This window comes from Manis javanica, chromosome 4 (genome assembly GCF_040802235.1).
Source record: "Manis javanica isolate MJ-LG chromosome 4, MJ_LKY, whole genome shotgun sequence".
NCBI lineage: Eukaryota > Metazoa > Chordata > Mammalia > Pholidota > Manidae > Manis > Manis javanica.
This window is the reverse complement of record NC_133159.1, coordinates 159138743-159162648: the sequence shown is the minus strand read 5'-3', so window position 1 is coordinate 159162648 and position 23906 is coordinate 159138743. Positions and strand designations below refer to the sequence as shown.

General features: G+C 37.3%; 1 protein-coding gene across 5 annotated transcripts in view; it reads left to right on the top strand.

Moving 5' to 3' along the window:
• Nucleotides 1–612: 612 nt before the first annotated feature.
• The window catches only part of FBXL20 (F-box and leucine rich repeat protein 20), a 142669-nt gene continuing 119375 nt past the window's right edge, over nucleotides 613–23906 (top strand). For 2 of the 5 annotated variants that reach the window (XM_073235549.1, XM_073235550.1), the window contains exon 1: nucleotides 613–1916. In XM_073235549.1, coding sequence (XP_073091650.1) covers nucleotides 1869–1916 — 48 coding nt within the window. In that variant the 5' untranslated portion in view covers nucleotides 613–1868. Of the gene's footprint in view, nucleotides 1917–2457; nucleotides 2737–23906 lie in introns of those variants that run through there. The other 3 variants (XM_073235546.1, XM_073235548.1, XM_073235545.1) reach the window with 2 other exon arrangements.

The window sequence follows — 23906 nt, the reverse complement described above, 5'->3', positions numbered from 1 at the left end:
TGAAGCAGGATGTATTTGCCAAAATTGGGCTTGAGGTTGGTGTCTCTTGGAAAGATTTTCCTTGGCCTAAGTCTGAAGTGCAGCAATATAATGACTTCTCAGAAGAAACCTTTTCTGGGAGCCAGTGAGTCATACAGTATCTAGTTGAGTCACTTGAAGCAGATGCCAGAATAGCAAACTCATTCACAATCCCTGAGCAAATCTCATTTACCTTTTTACCTTTTTTCCCCCCTTTTTCTTTTCAATCCTCCTGTCCCCTTATTTCTATCCCTGAGTTGATTTTTGAAGGGTAGGAAGTACTTAACATCTCAGAAGCTAGGTTGGGAAAAAGCTTAGCTGTAAAGCTGGGTTTTATGTTTTTGAGTTTAAAAAAAAATACATTAGGAGCATTGGGAGAGTCTTTTCTAAAAAAATTTTTTCAATTTGGTTTTCCGTGCATATGGTTGTTCTGTAAATACTTTGGGGGTTTTTCTTTTTTTTTTTGTAAGTAGACAATGTGGGATTTTTCCCTCTTAATCATTACAAAAGAACCTGTTTATTTACATGCAAATAAATTTATTTGATAAAAAGCAATATGCTTTTGTGTAATAAATTTTTAACCTCCAAATTATTTTCATTTATTTAGCTTTCTAAAGGTTCAGTCAATCAAAAAGTAAAAGTCTTCCCTGAGTATTACTCCAAATAGGTTAAGTGGAAAGAGTAACTAATACAGGGAAACAGACCTGTGAGTTATCTTCATTTGATTTTTTTTGCTTGAGCCAGTTTTACTGTCTTTTGCAGGCTTTAGTCACCAAATTTATCAGCAGTTCTTGCTGGGAGAAAACTTCTCAGATAAAATGAAATTAATATTTTATATGGCTGAAGTGAAGCAATAACAACAAACATATTGGACAGGAGGAGAATATAACATCTACAGCTGAGTTTGTGGGCCTGACGAGCTTCTGGAGCTAGAGTCCTTGCTTAGGAAGTTTTTTCTAGGATAAAAGTGAAAAAGTTGAAAAGGCGCTATAAGAGTTAATATGCCTTCCAGCTAAAATACGTCCTAAAGATCTCCAGCACCAATTGCTCTTATAAGCTCAACTCTTACTAGATTCATAACAAAACAGTCATTACAGTTGCAAATTAGAAAAGAGATGAAGACAAGTTCAGATCTGCCTTGGAGCTGGCTGTGGTCTTAACAGGACTGCTGAAATTTATGATGGTGTCTAAAACTTTATCGTTGGTACGTGATTCTGTAGTTTGCCGCCCTTTTAAGGGTAAAACTCTTTAATTCCTTCATGGTAATTCGATCACATATTTCGAGGCTTTGAGGAGTGGAGTTGCTAAAGTATAATAATATGACGACATAACCTAGCTTCTTAAAAAAGGAGCCAAGGAGTCAAGAACGTCATAATTTCTACTCCGCCTGCGCCCCGCCTACTCGCTCAGACACGCTTGTTTCTCCCGCCAAAGTGGCGACAGGATCAGGTTCTCACCAACCAGAGCCCTGATTGGAGGACGGGAAGACACTAAAGCCCATTGGGCGCCAGCGGCGGTAGGGCGGGGGAAGGGCGGGGGAAGCCGAAGGCCTTTCTGCCTTGCCAGCCCCCACCTCCATCAAAGCACGCCCCTCCCCCAACTACTGGGATGGTCGCCCAGCTTCTGCCCTGCGCCCCCTGACCCCAAAGCGCGAGGTGCGACTTCACTGCTTATCCCCGGAGCAGAGGGCAACGCAGTTATTCCCCTACCCTCCTGATCCATGCAGAAGACCCACGCCCTGCAGCACCCGGTAATGCAATCCCCGGAGGCGGGAGTGGCGGCGGCGGCAGCACCGGCGGCGGCGGCACCAGCAGTGCCCCAATCTAGAAACAACCGGAGAGAGAAGGAAAATGGCTCCGAGCAGGGACCGCCTGCTGCACTTTGGGTTCAAGGCGACAGTGAGTGACAGGGGAAGGGAGTTGGACGGTCGGGAAGGACGTGTGTGCCAGCACAGGCTACCGGGGCAGAAGCGACAAGACTTAGGGGGCTGGGAAGACCAGGCAGAAAGCTCAAGTGCGGAGTGGGCTGGACTGGGCTGAGTGCCCGACGAGGGGTTATAAGGGTCCGGGCTCTGTGGGCAGATGCCCTGTTTTCCTCTCACGGGTCTGCGAGCACGCGCGCACTCGCACCCGCCCCGCAGTCCCTCCCATACACAAATACACACAGACACAGGCACTTCCCTGCCTCTCCTTGCGGTGGGCTTGCGAGCCTGGGAGGCAAGAGCGGACTCTCGCCGCCGCCGCGCTCCAGCTGCTCCCGGGCTGACCGTCGTGGCTGCGCCCGGGAGTGGGGGAGGGGCGGTCCCGCGCCGCCGCCGCCGCCGCCGCGCGCTCCTCCTCCTCCTCCCCCGCCTTCTCCCCACGGCGTTCCAAGGCCCGGGCGGCTCTGCCCAATGAGGAGAGGCGTTGCTGGCAGGTGGGGAGTGTTTTTGTTTTGGGTTGAAGTTGAGGCTGAAGAGGGAGAAGAGCAAGCGAAGAGCAGTCGTCCCTGCCGCGGGCGCTGCGGGAGGTGGAGGAGGTCCCGCGGGAGCCGAGAGGTCCCGCCTCCGCGCCAACGGCCCCTGCCCGCCGCTCCTCTGCCTCTTCCGAGTCCCGGAACTCCCGGGCCTGCCCGGGGGCCCTAGTCTTTGCACTCCGCACGCCGCAGCGCCCGGCCCCGGCCGCACCCGCCGGCCCCATGAGGAGGGACGTGAACGGAGTGACCAAGAGCAGGTTTGAGGTGTGAGCTTGGCTGGGCTGGGGCGGTGTCAGGAAGGCTATTCCCGGTCTTATGCTCCGAAAATTTCTCTCCGCACAGAGCCTCCTCCCTTGTCTGGTGCCGTCAGCCTCCGACCGCTGGCGCTGCCAGACTTATTTCTCCTTTCTCCCGACCCAAAAGCCCTGTGCAGTCCTTTTTCTTCAGTTCCCCCGTTTGTCGCCTCCTGCCTTTTCCCCCAGCGGGCCCGGGCAGGGGATTAGCTCTGGCGCCCTAATTTCCCCCTCCCCCCAGTATCACTCAGCTTTCCATTCTTTACACCACTCTTGGCTTGCCTCCCTCCACCCGGTAGAAAAACCATCACACCGGAGCTTGCTGCTTTTCTTTCTGACACCTTCGTAAAGCGTTTCTTAGTAAAGCGAGGGGGAAATGATGGGCCAGGGAGCCATTCTCCAACTTTGAGAGAGACCTTAAACTAGGGAAGTAGGGTTGTAGACGGAGATGACAGAGACGACCACGGGTTTTCGGTGCTGTGTTTGGTTAGGGTATTGTTCTGACACTTCCTCTTCTTTCCCGTTTAGTCTGTGCTTTTTGTATCTCATTGTTTCTGGGAACTCTTAAATGTGTACAGGCTTTGAGTTTGGGACGAATGACCGAGAGACTTGAGAAAATCCATTCAGATCTGTTTGTCTCTAAGAACTTGTCCTTCTCTGGAGACAGGCTTATGGTCATGGAGTTGAGGACTGGACGAAAAATAAAATACCTGAAAGCGTCTTTACAGTGTAGTCACCATGTTAGTAATTGATTCCTTAGCAAGTGAAGTATTCTCACTACAGATAATTACAGCAGTATAGTAATACACAGGAAGGTTTACTGAGGGGATAACAGAGAAAAAGAAACTTGTACAACAAGAAGAGTAAATATTACCTGGTCTTTTCTGGCAGAGAATCAGGATGACCTGGGATCACTCACAGCTCAGTGTATATCTCAACTTAGGGTATTTCTTCATTTACATTTGAAGGATGAAATTGTAAGATGGTGAGACAAGAGTTTCAGAAAAACTTACCAGCTAGATGCGGAGGGTGAAATTGTTACTTATGGGTCTTCAGTTTAGTCTTTTCCTCTATGCTTATGGGAAAAATATTGTTAATTTATCCACAAAGATCAAGGTAGAGAGTATTTGTTCGGGGAATTTAAATTAAGAGTTGCAGTATGGCTGTTGCAGGTGAGGAGTGGAAAAAAACAAGGAATTGGGTTTCCTTAGAGTTTTCATATTTAACTTGATCATGGGAGTAAAGTAGTAGGTATACTTTGGTGTTTAATAGGACTTTATGTAGTCCTAATGTAGAGAGACCCAATGAAAATGTATCATGGTTTCCTATTCAGTATTACTATAAAAGTCCAGACTGTCATTAAAATTACTGAATAGGCATCTTAGCAGTTAACAGGAATTGTGAGAGAAACCCATATACTAAAGATTTGAGTGGAAATAGCCTTTTGCCATTGCAGTCAGATCTTTATCATTTGCTCTTCACTTTTTAAGTTAATTCTTTTATAGTATGTGCTTCAGAATTGTAACTCTATCCTATTTTTATAATCATATATTAATTTGTAGCTTACCTGTAGTTGTATACTAAAATAAGAAAATTTATTACTTATTTACCTTGGTTGGTGTGTAACTGGCAACTGAAGCTTTTTAAAGGTATCTGGGAAGATAAAGAGTAAAGGGGGAAACCCCTCCTTGTACAGTATTCATGATTAAATTGTTTATAACCAAAAGCTACTCTTTTATTATGATATGAAGTGTTTCATACCAGAATACAAATGAGAAAGACTGAAAATGGTATGTGTTAATAGGGTTCGTTATCTGAGTGTTTCTTAAAATCATTTACTTATTTACTGACCTAATTTACAAGTAGTAAGTAAAACAAACTATTTGGTCGCATATGAAGTAATAAGTGCATTGCTAATTTGTTGAAAACATTTAGACTTTCAACAGATAAAAGGTGTAGATAAGATAAAGCAGGCTTTTCATATGTAAAACATTTACATCAAATTATTTTTTAGATTCTCAAAATTACAGAATACTTTCTAAAGGACTGAAAATTTTAGGATGGTAAGCAGCTGATCTCTCAGAATTTGTGGTGAATTTAGGTAATTTTTATAGCAAATAATAAGTAATTTCAAATTAGTTACGGTTAATATAAGAAATGAAAGATTATTTCCTTTTTCTTGGCCGCTTTTTTTTTCTGGGTAGATGGTAACTGAAGTTTATCTTTCTATAGTTGATTCATTACAATCTTTTTGTAGGGAATATTCTCTGTATTATGCTTTTGGATGTTGTAGCTGGAGACTACACTTTAAATCTCACACTCAAGAGTAGACCTGTAGAAAAAAGTTTAAGTTAAAATCGAGGGAAAAGAGTACCTGTTAGCCAGATATGTAGCATCGTGAGGTATAGCCGAAGTAGATGACTGTTGGATAAAAGAGTTAAAAAGATACAGAGATGGGAAAATTATTTTTCTTTGCAGTATCACTTTGACATTAAATCTCTACAATGGTAACCCTTATAAATAACAAATGTATGAATTGTCTTAGTCTCCTAATTGAAATTCATCATTTAAATACATACTATTATGTAAACTATATGAAGTTTATATATAAAGTTCTGGGTTGTAGCAAATTTTGATACTTTCCTTTTAAATTTAATAATGGTTATTGAATACTTCCTATATGCCAGGCGCTGAGCTAGATGTAACCTCAAGTTACTGCTTATTCTCATAATTCTGATTTAGAGTTGAGGAAAGCTAGGGCCTGAGACGTGTTCAAGTTACACAGCTAGTAAGTGGGGAAGCCAAGATTCCAATCTGCATTTTTTGACTCTTATCATTGTGCTCTGTTTTTTAGCATAACATAGCTTTTAAAAACCCATAAAATGTGTGGAAAAGAACTTTCCTAAAGTTCTCTATGCAGTGTGTTTTACTGTAACCTATGTTATCTTAACACTTAGTGAGATTAAGTGACAGACACAAGTAAATATCTAGGCTAGCCCTTGAATCCAAGTTTAGATTTTTCACAGGCCTCTCCCCTTTGTCATACTCTTAGTAGCTCCATTATAAGAATATAGTATAGTATTGGAAGAAAAATTCTTACTTGGGTTTATTAAAAAGTCTTAACATTTTTAAAAAAGCTATAATGAGTGCTTGGAGATCTAAGACTCACATAGTTAGGAAGTGATAAGCTAAGCTCCACTTTGGGTATTTTGAATTCCTGTTCATTACTGTTTTTCATTGTATATCACTGCTGCTCTATTAAATCTATAATATTACAGATTGTAAGATTAAATTTTAGTATTTCATTGCCTGCTTCATTTTGTCAGTTCAGTTTGTTGGCAAAATAAGAGAAGTCATAAAATGTACAGCAGAAAGAATATACAGCATTGGGAGTTAAAAGAACTGGATATTTACTCTTGATTTTTGTTACCAGCTAACTATAACTTCAGTCATTTCTCTTCTCTGGCTCGATCATTTCCCTTCTTTGCAAAATAAGGGAGTTAGAATCAATTTTTAAGTTTCCTTTTATTCCAGAATCCTATGAATCTAATTTTCTAATAAAAACCGAGGACCCTATTTCCTTGACTGTTCTGAAACAGCCACTCCAGTATTTTGTTACAAAGTTTGTAGGCTGAGTTGCCCAAGTACTGTTAAGGCTGCAGTAATGACCTTTTTACTTCCTTAAGGTTTTATCTTCTAACCTAAAGAATATTCTAACATGGCAAATAATCATATTTTCCAAATTAGTGCATGTGGAAATATTAAATATTTTTCCAGTGGGTGAGAGTCACTTGTTCACTCTGTTTGAAAGGCTGTGCAATGAGATAGAAAACTAGTAAAATTGAGGAATTTTGTTTTTAGCACTTTAGAGATTGGTTTGAAAGCAGTTATAAAACATTATAGAAAATCCAAATAAGAGGTCTAGGCTTTTGGGGCCCATTCAGGCTATCTGTCCTTTTTGAATAGTGTTAATTGATGTTTCTTTATTATATAGTTATGGGTCCCTTTTTATCTTTGAAGCATGGTACATTATACCTTGTACTTATAGTCATTCATTATTTAGAAATCAACATATGTTTACATCTTTCTATGGCCTACATAAGATAAACCATTATACATTGAAAATTATTATGATTTTCATTGTCTTTAAAATTTTTAGCGTAGCAAAAACTTACAAAATATATTCTTGAATTTAAGTTGCTATATTCTTACATGTAATCTATTTCTGTATTGAAGATTTTCATTTATTAAATCAGTATTTCTGTTAGAAGTAAACTCACACTTTTAAAGTCTTACGGTCTTGTGTTTTAGGTCACTGTCAGTTTTTAGCTGTTAGTGTTCGTGTTGCTTTTTATTCTTGATTTTTAAAGTCCTTCTATATATTTACATACCCAGTGTTGTCTCTTTTGAAATCTTGGTCTTATTTTTCTTGCAAATTAGTTAAAGTACTTTTGTTACAGGCCAAAGATTCCATTCCTAGACCCCAGATTACTATTTCCCAACTGGTGACTGGTTGGAAACTGAATTAAAATTTTCAGTAATCCAACTAGTACTGCGGTTTTGTAAGGGTATTTTTAGATGTTCAAAATAAAATATTCCATTACACCAGGAAAATCCAAGGGAGGGAGGAAGAAGAAAGAATGCCCTTAAACTGACCAAATTTAGCTGCTTCCACACAGTTGTCTTTATACTGTTTTCCGACTTGATCTTCCAGACTTGGTGAATTCTTAGATCAGACCCCCACCCAAAAACTGACTGAGAAAAATGAAGGTATACAGCTGTGGTTTTATAGTTTTATGTCTTACTACACTTGGCCCCATTTGAGAGAAGATTTAACTTAATAGCAACAAACAATAGGTGGTAGTATTGAACTACTTGTATTTGATTCATCTTGCTTAATTACATACCTTTAAAAAACAAAGATAAATATTCAAATGTAATAAATACGAATGAATGAATTTGCATTAGCTTCTGAAGATTTTCTGTTAAAAGAATGGCTTTGCTGGATATTTATTTTTAGCACATACCTAGCAGCTAGTTAGCAGGCATGTGAATTATAGCCAATTTGATTTTATGATGTTTTGTTGGCTTTAATAAGCTTCATATCTGACAGTTGTAATAAGGTGGAAATGTAATTAATCTACTTTTGTTTAGTCTCTAAAGTTGCTATGAAGTTTAAGTCATCTATTAAATCATGGTAGATAAGGATTTAGTCAGTTATGAAATAAATATTGGCAATGTCTTCTGTCATTTTTGTCCTTGATCCCAGGAATTTCTAGTAAAAATTGAAAAAGGGAGATAAAACACTGAAAGTAAGTAGTGAATTGATTTTATGCATTCCTTTGGTGCTGAAACAGTAATCACATCTAACAACCTGGAGGTGAAGGTTGGCAATTTATCAGATACCTGCCCAATTTTATATAATCACATGTAACAACTGTTATGGTATTTGTTGGTGAGTGTGACTTCCTGATCAACTGGAGGATAAGACAGAATTTTGTAATCATTTAAAAGTAAAAAATGGAAAAACGTTCTTAGTTTTACTTATAATTTGCAATAATAAGATGCCATAGTTATAGCTATTCAGGGTGCTTCAGGTTTGCTTTACTGTTGGCAGAGTAAGGGAATTTATGTGGCAAAAAGAAAACAATAAAATTTCTAGATAGGGCAGGTTTTAAAGTGTAAAGTACCTATTCTTACATATATATCACCCTTGGTTTACAGTTTAAGCCCAAGGAAGGTCATTGCCAACTCACCTATATCCTGAATTGCAGTTAAAACAGCCAGTTTTGTTTTGTGTTTTCTTTTCTCCTTTTATGAAGTGGGTGGGGAGAAGCAAAAAGAAAAGGGATTTGAAGTTCCCTGCAAATTAACAATTTGTGTTAACTGTAAATGTTAGTTGCAAGGTTTGCCAGGGTTCTCTATTAGAATATGACATGCTTGTTTTGTTATCTTATTTTTTGAACCAGATCATCTATATAGTCTAATGTTCTAATTTTGAAATCAGTTTGATTAAGGAGAGAATGAAAGTATTAAGATGACATCTTAAAGGTTTTATAAAGGGAAATAATTCAGTTCTAAACAATGAAATAGGACTCCCATACATGTATTTTATATACACACATATGTATGTATATACACATAAGTAAACATATATACACATACATAAACATTTATACAGGAATATACAAACGTGTGTTTTGTGTGTGTACACTGATATTTATGTGAGCTTGGATAAGTTACCTTTCTGGACCTCTTGTCTCAACTCTTAAGGTTCATTCTAGCCTGGAAATTCTGTGATTCTCTATAAATAAATCCACCAACTTGCTGTAGGTTAGAGCTTAGATACTCAATTTATTGCCAGTGTTCTTATATTTCTTATAAATGGTAGTAAGGGCAAAATAGACTGTGATCTTACCTATATCCTGCTTTGGATTCCTGCTTGTTTGGGCCCTGAATTCTGATAAAAACAGAGGTGGACACTGGAAAATAAAACAGAACAAAACCACTTGCATGTACCAAAACCCACTATTTTTTTCATGGATCTTTCTTCCTAACTAGACTCCCTAAGGCAAAGAAAATGTTTTTTTCCTTTTTCTTTTTCTTTTTTATTCAAATAGGTATCACTGATATACACTCTTAGGAAGGTTTCACATGAAAAACATTGCAGTTACTACATTCACCCATATTATTAAGTCCTCCCCATACACCATTGGTGTATCTGTCCAAATGAACAGGTTGTTACTGCTACAGAATTCAGTTACAATAAAAGAAACTTTGTTTCATTTACTGTAACTTCCCTAACATGTTGTTATGAATGGTAATTTTAGGAAGAAAACAAAACTGGTGTATCTGTCCAAATGAACATCTTTGCCAAGGGAATGAGAAATGGATATGATTGTATGGTATCCAGGGGAGTGCTGTGATTCAATTTCTTAGGATTTATGTAATTTATATACTTTACATAGAGAGAATACCTACTTAAGAGCATTAGCTTTGGAGTTTGAACCCTGGCTTTGCTACTTACCATCACTGTAAACTTGGACAAGTTATTTAATCTCGCTGTCTCAAATTTTCAATATCTAAAATGGGCAGAATGCCTATTACACTGGATTGTGAGGATTAAATTCTATACTATTTGTATAGCATTTAGCACAGTGTCTATTGTACAATAAGGATTCAATAAAGATGCCTATCATTACATTAACTTTGTGGAGTAGAAGTGTTTTTAAGTAGACTTTGTATAAATCATTATTTTAAATGCTTTAAAGGAACTTACTATTTAATGGAAAAATTCTATTATAAAGGAAAGGATGTAACTTCATCTGATTCAGTTTTATGTATTGGATTTATTAAACAGGAACACCTATGAATTTTAATCAATCTAGTTGAATGATAATAATTTAGCAATGTTTTAGTCAGGAGTTTATACTGCAATCATTATCATATTCATTGTTAGTCAAATGTGAATAAATGTCTCCTCTAAGACTGAGAATCTGGCACCAAATTGTAAAATGACATTTAAAATATTAGATCAGTCAACTTTTACTCCAGAAACTGGTCATTCTTCCTTCTCTGATTTGTAGAAAATAAAGCTACGGCGTGACTGAACATGGACAAGTAGAGATGCATCTATTTTTTTAAAAAGCACTGCATTACTAATACCCCTTCTCCACACTCATCCTTACCAGTTTTTGGAAAATTGTTTGCATGCCCTTCATGTAAAGACGCTCACATTGAAAAAGGACATCATGACTTATTTCTGCAACCCATTTGTAGGAAAGAAACCTGATATATTTTGGAATTCTCTTTGGGCAAGTTAAAACATTTATTTAATACTGTAACTTCCCTAACATATTATGAATGGTAATTTTAGGAAGATAAGGGACTTAGTATTTGGTGGTATTAGTCACAGCTGATTGGCATTATACAAAAGAAGCTTCCCAAATCTAGATCTACACAACAATAAAGAATGCAGTTTTACTGAGGACTACAGATTCCTTAAGAAAGAATAATTGTATTTAGATGATATGCCTCTAAAGATGGATTGTAGTCCCTGAGTGACAGTTTCTTCTGAGCTCATCAGTTTGTGGTCCAGAAAAGAAAAGTTAGGCCTAAAAATAGGAATCAAGCTCTCAAGGGACATAATGTTGGTACTCCAGTCAACTTGCACCGAGCCCTGGGGAAAAACTACTTACTTCTCTTTGCTTTACAGCTCTAAAATAAGATTTCCAATATATTTTTCCTTATCTTAATACAAACTGGGTTAATGTTAATTGAAGATTAAACCTAATGGAATGTCTGTCAGTTATACCTCAAAAAAGAAAAAGATTAACTCTTTCTTTATAATAGTATTCTCTGAGTTAAATGGACATTATTAGGGAGGAATAAATGAAACAAAGTTTCTTTTATTGTAACTGAATTCTGTAGTAGAGATAAATAAGTAACAACTTGAATAACAATTGGAATACCAATGAAGTTTTTGCACAATGTAATTCCTTGAAACACTGCATTCACTGGATGTGTGCAAGTTTCTTAGAAGTTTCCTAAAAGATGGTGATGTACATTTATGTTAAAGAAACACTTGGGATAAGGGATACAGAAGTAACTTGTATTTGCAGTTTTTGCAGATACAGTATCTGCCATGGGAAATACATTTACATATCAAGAATTTGACATCATGTGATCAATACCCTTTCCCACACATTTCTATTCTAGATGTTTTAGCCTTAGAAACAAGGTGTAGTAACTTATGTACATTACAGTACAACTTATGTAAAATTTCCAATGTGTACATTTTACATGATCAAATAAATTCAGTTTCATTAATGAAACTGCCACACCACACTTACAGCCTCTCAAGCTACCAAGAAACAAATGTGTCCAGGAGCTCAGCAAAACACCTGACCTTGTCCAGGGTTCAGAAAATCTCGGTATAGAAAACCAAGGCATGTAATCCTAGTGGGAGTTCAGTTCTGTTCAAATGTATTTAGCACCAAACTGTCAGATATTGATAGGTGTTAGAAGTACAAAGCTGCTCCAAAACATTGTCTTTCAAGTAGTGACTCTGTGGCATCTCACTACGCTGATGGACAGTGACTTCAGTGGTGTATGGGGAGGACTTAATAATATGGGTGAATGTAGTAACCACAATGTTTTTCATGTGAAACCTTCATAAGAGTGTATATCAGTGATACCTATTTGAATACAAAAGAAAAAGAAAAAGAAAAAGAAAAAAAAACATTGTCTTTGCCTTAGGGAGTTTGTGGTCTAGTTAGGAAGAAAGATCCATGAGAAAACTAGTGGGTTCTGGTACATGCAAGTGGTAGATGTATGAGAAAGTTATAACCAATTTCATGAAAAGCATTAACACTTTCTGTGATCCTCATGCTCCTGATACGAGATGCTCTATACTTAAAGGCTTTTTAAAAGAAAATGAAACACACTGACCCCGCTTGTAAAAAATACTAGCACTTTACTACCAGGTGTAAGAATTTGTTTTTAAAAATACAGATATGAATTTCTTATCTTTCTCTGTGACATCCTGTCTATATTTACAAGGGAGGATGAAGGGAAAAGATAGGCAGATTTATATTAGTAATTTATTTGGTTTTAGTGATACCTCTTTAGGGAAACAAAACAGTAGCTACTGAGAGTTAACTGCTGTCTCTAAGTGGGGCAGCCCTCAGAGATTTAAGCAGAAATTAAACAAGGTTAGAAAAAGACTAACAGGAAAGTAACTCTTTGACCAGTAGTTCCAGGAATTCATTATATAGTATGTAGTTACACATGTAATGTTTGATTTTTTTAAAATTCATTTTGTTATTAATCTACAATTGCATGAAGAACATTATATTTACTAGACTCCCCCCTTCACCAAGTCCCCCCCACAAACCCCATTACAGTCACTGTCCATCAGCATAGTAAGATGCTGTAGAATCACTACTTCTCTGTGTTGCATATCCCTCCCTATGCTCCCCCCCCACATTATACATGCTAATCATAAGACCCCCTTTCTTTTTCCCTGCCCTTATCCCTCCCTTCCCACCCATCCTCTCCACTCCCTTTCCCTTTGGTAACTTAGTCCATTCTTAGGTTCTGTGATTCTGCTGCTGTTTTGTTCCTTCAGTTTTTCTTTGTTCTTACACTCCACATATGAGTGAAATCATTTGGTACTTGTCTATCTCCGCCTGGCTTATTTCACTGCATGATACCCTCTAGCTCCATCCATGTTGTTGCAAGTGGTAGGATTTGTTTTCTTCTTATGGCTGAATAATATTCCATTGTGTATATGTATCAGATCTTCTTTATCCATTCATCTACTGATGGACACTTAGGTTGCTTCCATTTCTTGGCTATTGTAAATAGTGCTGCGATAAACATAGGAGTGCATCTGTCTTTTTCAAACTGGGCTGCTTCATTCTTAGGGTAAATTCCTAGAAGTGGAATTCCTGGGTCAAATGGTATTTCTATTTTGAGCTTTTTGAGGAACCACCATACTGCTTTCCACAATGGTTGAACTAATTTATATTCCCACCAGCCGTGTAGGAGGGTTCCCCTTTCTCTACAACCTCGCCAACATTTGTTGTTGTTTGTCTTTTGGAGGGTAGCCATCCTTACTGGTGTGAGGTGATTCCTCATTGTGGTTTCAATTTGCATTTCTCTGATGACTAGCGATGTGGAGCATCTTTTCATGTGTCTGTTGGCCATCTGAAATTCTTCTTTGAAGAACTGTCTGTTCAGCTCCTCTGCCCATTTTTTAATTGGATTGTTCTATTTTTGTTTGTTAAAGGTACATGAGCTCTTTATATATTTTGGATGTCAACCCTTTATCGGATCTGTCATTTATGAATATATTCTCCCATACTTTAGGGTACCTTTTTGTTCTATTGATGGTGTCCTTTGCTGTACAGAAACTTTTCAGCTTGATACAGTCCCAGTTGTTCATTTTTGCTTTTGTTTCCCTTGCCCAGAGAGATATGTTTATGAAGAAGTCGCTCATGTTTATGTCCAAGAGATTTTTGCCTATGTTTTCTTGTAAGAGTTTTATAGTTTCATGACTTACATTCAGGTCTTTGATCCATTTCAAATTTATTTTTGTGTATGAGGTTAGACAGTGATCCAGTTTCATTCTCTTACATGTAGCTGTCCAGTTTTGCCAGCACCATCTGTTGAAGAGACTGTCATTTCCCCATTGTATGTCCATGGCTACTTTATTATATATTAATTGACCATATATGTTTGGGTTAATGTCTGCAGTCTCTATTCTGTTCCACTGGTCTGTGGCTCTGTTCTTGTGCCAGTACCAAACTGTCTTAATTACTGTGACTTTGTAGTAGAACTTGAAGTTGGGGAGCGAGATCCCCCCAACTTTATTCTTCCTTCTCAGGATTGCTTTGGCTATTCAGGGTCTTTGGTGTTCCCATATGAATTTTTGAACCATTTGCTCCAGTTCATTGAAGAATGCTGTTGGTAATTTGATAGGGATTGCATCAAATCTGTATATTACTTTGGGCAGGATGGCCATTTTGACGATATTAATTCTTCCTAGCCAAGAGCATGGGGTGAGTTTCCATTTGTTAGTGTCCTCTTTAATTTCTCTTAAGAGTGTCTTATAGTTTTCAGGGTATAGGTCTTTCACTTCCTTGGTTAGGTTTATTCCTAGGTATTTTATTCTTTTTGATGCTATTGTGAATGGAATTGTTTTCCTGATTTCTCTTTCTTTTAGTTCATCGTTAATGTATAGGAAAGGCACAGATTTCTGTATGTTAATTTTGTATCCTGCATCTTTGCTGAATTCTGATACCAGTTCTAGTAGTTTTGGAGTGCAGTGTTTAGGGTTTTTTATGTACAATATCATGTCATCTGCAAATAGTGACAGTTTAACTTCTTCTTTACCAATCTGGATTCCTTGTATTTCTTTGTTTTATCTAATTGCTGTGGCTAGTACCTCCAGTACTATGTTGAATAACAGTGGGGAGAGTGGGCATCCCTGTCTTGTTCCCAATCTCAGAGGAAAAGCTTTCAGCTTCTCACTGTTCACTTTGATGTTGGGTGTGGGTTTATCATATATGGCCTTTATTATGTTGAGGTACTTGCCCTCTATACCCATTTTGTTGACAGTTTTTATCATGAATGGATGTTGAATTTTGTCAAATGCTTTTTCAGCATCTACGGAGATGATGTGGTTTTTGTCCTTTTTGTTGATGTGGTGGATGATGTTGATGGATTTTCGAATGTTGTACCATCCTTGCATCCCTGGGATGAATCCCACTTGGTCATGGTGTATGATCCTTTTGATGTATTTTCGAATTCAGTGTGCTAATATTTTGTTGAGTATTTTTGCATCTATGTTCATCAGAAATATTGGTCTGTAATTTTCTTTTTTGGTGGTGTCTTTGCCTGTTTTAAGTATTAGGGTGATGGTGGCTTCATAGAATGAGTTTGGGAGTATTCCCTTCTCTTAAAACTTTAAGGTGAATGGATATTATGTCTTCTCTGTATGTCTGATAAAATTCCAAGGTAAATCCATCTGGGCCGGGGGTTTTGTTCTTGGGTAGTTTTTTGATTACCGCTTCAATTTCTTTGCTTGTAATTGGTTTGTTTAGATTTTGTGTTTGTTTCTTGGTCAGTCTTGGAAGGTCGTATTTTTCTAGGAAGTTGTCCATTTCTTCTAGGTTTTCCAGCTTGTTAGCATATAGGTTTTCATAGTAGTCTCTAATAATTCTTTGTATTTCTGTGGGGTCCGTCATGATGTTTCCTTTCTCGTATCTGATTCTGTTGATGTGTGTTGATTCTCTTTTTCTCTAAATAAGTTTGGCTAGAGTCTTATCTATTTTATTTTCTCAAAGAACCAGCTCTTGGTTTTATTGATTTTTTTCTATTGTTTTATTCTTCTCAATTTTGTTTATTTCTTCTCTGTTCTTTATTATGTCCCTCCTTCTGCTGACTTTAGGCCTCATTTGTTCTTCTTTTTCCAATTTCGGTAATTGTTCATTTGGGTTTGTTCTTCCTTCTTTAAATAGGCCTGGATTGCTATGTACTTTCCTCTTAAGACTGCTTTTGCTGCATCCCACAGAAGTTGGGGCTTTGTGTTGTTGTCATTTGTTCCCATATATTGCTTGATCTCTATTTTAATTTGGTCATTGATCCATTGATTATTTAGGAGCATGTTGTTAAGCCTCCATGTGAGCCTTTTTGCTTTCTTCCTACAATTTAGTTCTAGTTTTATACCTTTGTGGTCTGAAAAGTTGGTTGGTAGAATTTCAGTCTTTTTGAATTTACTGAGGCTCTTTTTGTGGCCTAGTATGTGGTCTATTCTGGAGATTGTTCCATGTGTACTTGAGAAGAATGTGTATCCTGTTGCTTTTGGATATAGAGTTCTATAGATGTCTAGTAGGTCCATCTGTTCTAGTGTGTTGTTCAGTGCCTCTGTGTCCTTACTTATTTTCTGTCTGGTGGATCTGTCCTTTGGAGTGAATGGTGTGTTGAAGTCTCCTAAAATGAATGCATTGCATTCTATTTCCTCCTTTAGTTCTGTTAGTATTTGTTTCACATATGCTGGTGCTCCTGTGTTGGGTGCATATATATTTATAATGGTTATATCCTCTTGTTGGACTGACCCCTTTATCATTATGTAATGTCTTTCTTTATCTCTTGTTACTTTATTTGTTTTGAAGTGTGTTTTGTCTGATACTAGTACTGCAACACCTGCTTTTTTCTCCCTGTTGTTTGCATGAAATATCTTTTTCCATCCCTTGACTTATAGTGTGTGTATGTATTTGGGTTTGAGGTGAGTCTCTTGTAAACAGTATATAGAAGGGTCTTGTTTTTTTAATCCATTTAGTGACTCTATGTCTTTTGATGGGTGTATTCAGTCCATTTACATTTAGGGTGATTATCGATAGGTATGTACTTACTGCCATTGCAGGCTTTAGATTCATGGTTACCAAAGGTTCAAGGTTGATTTCCTTACTATCTAAGAGTCTAAGTTAACTCACTTAGTATGCTGTTACAAATACAATCTAAAGCTTCTTTTCTGTTTCTCCTCCTTTTTCTTCCTCCTCCATTCTTTATATATTAGATATCATATTCTGTACTGTTTGTCTATCCCTTGATTGACTTTGGGGATAGTTAATTTAATTTTGCATTTGCTTAGTAATTAGCTCTTCTACTTTCATTACTGTGGTTTTATTACCTCTGGTGACAGCTATTCAAACTTAGGAACACTTCCATCTATAGCAGTCCCTCCAAAATAGACTAGAGATGGTTTGTGGTAGGTAAATTTTCTCAGCTTTTGCTTATCTGGAAATTATTTAATCCCTCCTTCAAATTCAAATGATAATCTTGCCAGATAAAGTAATCTTGGTTGCAGGCCCTTCTGCTTCATGGCATTAAATACATCATGCCACTCCCTTCTGGCCTGTAAAGTTTCTGCTGAGAAGTCTGATGTTAGCCTGATGGGCTTTCTTTTGTATGTGATCTTATTTCTGTCTCTGGCTGCTTTTAACAGTCTGTCCTTATCCTTGATCTTTTCCATTTTAATTACTATGTGTCTTAGTGTTGTCTTCCTTGGGTCCCTTGTGTTGGGAGATCTGTGGATCTCCATGGTCTGAGAGACTATCTCCTTCCCCAGATTGGGGAAGTTTTTAGCAACTACCTCCTCAAAGACACTTTCTATCCCTTTCTCTCTTCTTCTTCTGGTATCCCTATAACGCGAATATTGTTCCGTTTGGATTGGTCACATAGTTCTCTCAATATTCTTTCATTCTTAGAGATCCTTTTTTCTCTCTGTGCCTTAGCTTCTTTGTATTCCTCTTCTCTAGTTTCTATTTCATTTATCATCTCCTCTACTGTATCCAACCTGCTTTTAATACCCTCCATCGTGCTCTTCAATGATTGGATCTCTGGCCTGAATTCATTCCTGAGTTCTTGGATGTCTTTCCATACCTCCATTAGCATGTTGATGATTTTTATTTTATTTTGAACTCCCTTTCAGGAAGGGTCACGAGGTCCATATCATTTAAATCTTTCTTGTGAGTTGTATTAATAATTTTACTCTGGATCAGGTTTCTTTGGTGTTTCATATTTGTATATGGTGCCCTCTAGTGTCCAGAAGCTCTATTCTGGAGCTGCTCAGCCCCTGAAGCAATGTCGGGGGTCGCAGGGGAGTGGTAGTGGTGCCTAGGGGGAGGAAAGAGCTGTTCCCTGCCTCCCGGCTGCTGTGCCTGTCTCCACTGCCTGAACCAGTGGGCCAAGCACACAGATATAAGCTTTTGTCCCAGAGCAGCCAGATATGGATCCCTGCTTTTCACAAGCAGCCAGAATCTCAGTCTCTCCAGGAACTCCACCTGTCCCAGCTTTTCAACCCCATAATCAGAAGAGTATGATGAAAGCACCATGAACTGTAGGTTTGTGCTCCCAGCGCAGATCTCCAGAGCTAGGTATTCAGCAGTCCCAAGCCTTCCACTCCCTCGCTGCTCAATTTCTCTTCCTCCTGCCCATGAGCTGGGGTGGGCGAAGGGCTCAGGTCCTGCAGAGCCACAGCTCTGGTACGTTACCCCGTTCGGTGAGGTCTGCTCTTTTCTCCAGGTGTATGCAGTCTGGTGCTGTCCTCTTTCCTGTTGCTCTCTCAGGATTAGTTGCGCCAACTGTATTTTCTAATTATATCCAGTTTTAGGAGGAAGCCTCTGTCTCTCCTCTCACACCGCCATCATTAATTCTCTCGATTGTTTTTAAGGCAAAGAATAAGTCTTGTTAAGGAACTTATAAATTACTCTTCAATGCAGACTCTCATGTATGTAGGGATCCTGCTAACCTCTCATCAATAGGACAGATATTTTGAACTATGTTCAAGCAACAAATTAATAGTCTTTGACACAGTAAAGAACATATTCCCACTTTTGATTTCATTTGAACTTGAAATCTTGTATATTAAGTAGAGAATATTTCTCTGCTATTCTTGTTATTTTCCCAACATTAAATAGCTAAATATAAAAGCTGAAACTTTAGTCCAGTTGACTTAAAGTCTGTTACACTCACCCCTGGGGCATGCTGAATGAGAATGGGTTTGTGTTGAACAATTTACTCATTATTATTTTGATCCACAGCAGGCGTTTGTTTTTTTATTTTTTATTAAAGGAAAACATTTTTGAGGTATCATTGACATACAATCTTATATTGGTTTCAAATACGCAACACAGTGGTTCAACAGTTACTTGTATTGCTAATCCTCACCCCTACTAGTGTAGTTATATCCACAGCAGGAATTTATAAGATGTTAGGATTGATTAATCCTTGAGTTTGTGGCCATAGAATTGAGTAGTTAATTATGTGGGAATTGCAAAGTATGAGAATTGAACCTGTTCTGTGGCTTATTAGCCATACTTCCTAGCCATCTTGAGTCACTCTCCTAAACAACCATGGACAAATCTGTAAACCATACCAAGTAGTAACTAATTTTGAAATATCTATGCAGTAAATCACAGTTGGACCAAAAGCTGTTTTACTCAACATATCATCTGTATGTGGAATAAAACTGATCTGATTACCTTCTTTACTGTAATTCTTCCTCATGAAGACTAGTAGTGAGATATTAAAACAGTTTTAAAATAAGTATTAGTAGAACCTTGAGTATGTTTGTAAGACTTCATATTCAGCTTTTTTGAAAGTTTTGTTCTTAGCTTTGACTTAAAAAGTCTGGACATCATTTTACTCAATTTCACATAGTATATAATTAAAGATAATAGATAGCAAAATACTATTATTAAGTTAAAATTATAAGAATTTAGGATATACTATTTTATGAAGAACAGACACTTCTAGATAAAATATTAAGTAAGTTTAGTAGAACCAAAATAAGTTTTCAACATCATAAGGAATACCAAGAAACAATATGGTCAGAATGTTTAAGTTATTTATTTCAGTAATGTGAAATTTGCATTAAAAATTACACCATCCATGGTACTAGAGGGTATTATGCTCACGGAAATAAGCCAGGCAGAGAAAGACAAGTACCAAATGATTTCACTCATCTGTGAAATATAAGAACAAAGGAAAAACTGAAGGAACAAAACAGCAGCAGAATCACAGAACCCAAGAAAGGACTAACAGTTACCAAAGGGAAAGGGACTGGGGAGGGAGAAGGTGGGGGAAGAAGAAAGGGGGCCTTATGATTGGCATGTATAATGTGGGAAGGGGGCATGGGGAGGGCTGTGCAACACAGAGAAGACAAGTAGTGATTTTACAGCATCTTACTACGCTAATGGACAGTGACTGTAATGGGGTATGTGGGGGGGACTTGGTGAAGTGGGGAGTCTAGTAAACATAATGTTCCTCATGTAATTGTAGATTAATGATACCAAAATAAATAATGAATTTAATAAAATAAAAAATAAAAAATAAAATTATGCCATCCATAAGTTACAAGGTGTTCTAGAATGGCCAAGATCTATGTGGCCCTTCTAACCACTAGCAAATATATATTCAAATGAAAGTATAATTCATTACATCCCCTTTTTATTCTTAATACTACATACCTACCTAGGATCCAATTTTATTCTTCTGTTTTTCATTTCTGGCTGTTGTCAGGTGGCTGGAGTTTGTCAATATTCCCAGTAACAGTATTGTTTCAAAAATTCACATAAGAATGGTAAAAGATTCAACGTAGCATTAAGCTTGGAACCAGGGAGAATATATATGCTTTACATTATCTTAATTGGAAATAGTGTTTTTCTTCTATGGAATGAGGCCTAGATACACATTCAGGTTGAAGGTCCAGAGCCAGCCATAGTTTTTGTAGGTAGTTATTATGCCTAATGCCAGTGATACTCTTAAAAAAGGAAATGATCAGATTGAAGTCTAACTTAAGTAACCAAGAACTAGCTGGGCAGACTTTCTTATACCTTTTATTCACTGTGGCTGAGGTGGACTATGGCTGATTAAGCAGTGTGCAGTCTGCTTAAGTGTTACCTTTATCTTAGCCAAAAGAAACTTTATAGTCAACCTCTTTAGTTGTCCTAAAGTAGCCTCAGTTCTCTTAGTTTAATGTTTTCAGGGACATGTTTTTCTTCTGCCCACTTCTACTTTACAAAAATAAGACAGTTATAGGAATAGGTCTGTGGTCTAATTTGAGACTGGAAATGGAGGTTATATTAAATTGTTGCTTTGGTATTTGTTCTTTGGAGAGAAGTTAAAGTGTAATTTTCTGTTCACCTTAAACTAAGTTTCAAGTGAAAATTCCTTCATCCCTCCATTCTCAAGAGGTAACCACTGATAGCTGTTTATTATGTATACTTTTATAAATTATGTTTCTACTGTTATATATGGTTATTTTCACATTTTATGAGCAAACAAGATTGTATTAGACATATGGTTAAGTACCTGCTTTTTACTTTAAAAATTTTTTAAGTTTTAATTTGCATAAGCAATGTATGAATAAATTTTCATTTTAAAAGTTAAAACATCTTAAGTATGATCAACAGTTCCCACTTATATTGCCCCTAATCTTGATCCTGTCCACCTAAAGAGATAAGGACCAGTTTTAAACTTGGTGAGTGTCCTTGTAAGTCTTTGTACATTCACACTGCATTAGTTTTCTGTAGGTGTGTTTACATAATTAGTCTCATACCATGTTATTCTGAAATTTAACTATAATATGTCTTGAGATGTATTTCTTTTAACAGCTACATAGTATTCTCCATTATATGAATCTTTTACTTTGTGTAGGTAGTTACTAATGGACCTTTAGGTTTTATCCTCAGCATTATAAAAAAATACAACAAATGTTCTTGGACATGCCTTCTGTTGTAGATGTGCAAGTGTTCCTTTATGGTAAATACCAAGAAAAGGGATTTCTGGGTCATAGGGAATATATGTTGTTTAGATTTATTAAATATTGTCAGATTGCCTTCTTGATTTATGTTTTGGTCCACAGCATATGAGTGACCTTGTTTCTCCACATCTTCACCAAAGTGTGATGTTTTCCAATGTCAAACATTTTCAGTAATAGATGAAAAAATTGTGTTTTGTTGTTTTATTTTTTATTTCCCTCATTACTACTGAAGTTGAGTGTCTTTATGTTTTATTGATACTTGTATTTTTTTAATAAATTGTGTGTTTTATCTTTTGTCAATTTTTAAAAATTGGGTTGTGCCTTTTTTTTTTCTTTTATCTCCTTCAGGCATTCTTTATATTGGCTACTAACCCTTTGTCTACCTGTGTATTTGCAAAGATTTTCGTCAAGTGAGCTTGGCTCTTAACTCTATGTTTGCTCTTTGTGTTTATTAAAAAATCTATCCCCCATCCCAAAGTTATAAATATTCTTCCATATTTTTGTTACAATAAAAATTTATTTTTAATCTACCTGAAGTTTATCTTATAAGGTAGAGTTCATTCTAACTGAACTTTCCCCACTGATCGACAGCTGTCCTAACATGATTTAGTCTTATTCCCACTGGTTTTGAAATACTATTTCTATCTTAAAACTGGTTAAATGAATTCAGAGGTCTGTTATTGAACTGTGTTCTGTTTGTTTCAATCTGTTTTTATCATCAGTACCACAATTTTAATTGATTGGCTGTATATGTTAATTTGGGGGAAGTGATAGCTTTATAATATTTTCCTTCCCATTCATGACCTTCATACATATTTATTTAGCTTTTTATTAGCAGATTTTTATAAGTTCTTCCTTTAAGAGCTTATACAGTTTTTGTTAGGTTTATTTCTACATGCTTTATAGTTTTAATGTTATTACAGATGAACTTTTTTCCTGTTACGTTTCTAACCTTCAGTCAGCAAATATTTGTTAGCACTTTCTACATGACTGATATTGTTACTGATGCTGAGTGGATGAAAGTGGATAAAACCCAAAATCCTGGCCTAAGGGAGTTTAAAATTTAGTGAGGGGAGAGTGACATGAAACAAATAGGAAAGTAAATACATAATATGTCTGGATGCTGCTAAATGCTATGGACAAAAATGAAGGATAGGAAAAGAGGATGGGAACTGGGCAGGGTTCATATTTTACATAGAATGGTTAAAGATGACCTCACTATTAAGGTTAACATTTGAGCAGACATAAATGCTGGAGCAAGGAAAGACCATTACAAGAAAGGGGAACCCCCCTCCTACACTGCTGGTGGGAATGTAAGCTAGTTCAACCATTGTGGAAAGCAATATGGAGGTTCCTCAAAAAACTAAAAATAGAAATACCATTTGACCCAGGAATCCCACTCCTTGGAATTTACCAAAGAATACAACTTCTCAGATTCAAAAAGAAATATGCACCCCTATGTTTATCACAGCACTATTTACAATAGCCAAGATAATGGAAGCAACCTAAATGTCCATCAGTAGATGAATGGGTAAAGAAGATGTAGTACGTATACACAATGGAATACTATTCAGCCATAAGAAAGAAACAAATCCTGCCATTTGCAACAACATGGATAGAGCTAGAGGGCATTATGCTCAGTGAAATAAGCCAGGCAGAGAAAGACAAGTGCCAAATGATTTCCCTCATTTGTGGAGTATTACAACGAAGCAAAACTGAAGGAACAAAATAGCAGCAGACTCAAGAGACTCCAAGAAGGGACTAGCAGTTACCAAAGGGGAGGGGTGTGGGAGGGCGGATGGGGAGGGAGGGAGAAGGGAATTGAGGGGTATTATGTTTAGTACACATGGTATGGGGGATCACGGGGAAAACAGAGTAGCACAGAGAAGGCAAATAATGAATCTGTGGTATCTTACTACACTGATGGACAGTGACTGCATTGGGGTATGGGTGGGGACTTGATAATATGAGTAAATGTAGTAACCACATTGGTTTTTCATGTGAAACCTTCTTAAGAGTGTGTATCAATGAACCTTAATAAAAACTTTTAAATAAAAAGAAAGACCCATTACAAACAGGAATGCACACATGAAAGTGGGAGTGTGCTTAATGTATTCTAGGAACAGATAGGTCACTGTGATCAGATCATGAGGTTGGGTAACTGATAGGGAGAAGGTCAGAGAGTTACAAGTAAGAATGGAGAGGTGGGTGATGGAGAGCAAGGCAGATATGAATGGCCCTGGTGGCCATTTTAAACTCAGTTTTATTCTGACAAGGGAAGGCATAGTGATTTTTGAGCAGAAGAGAAG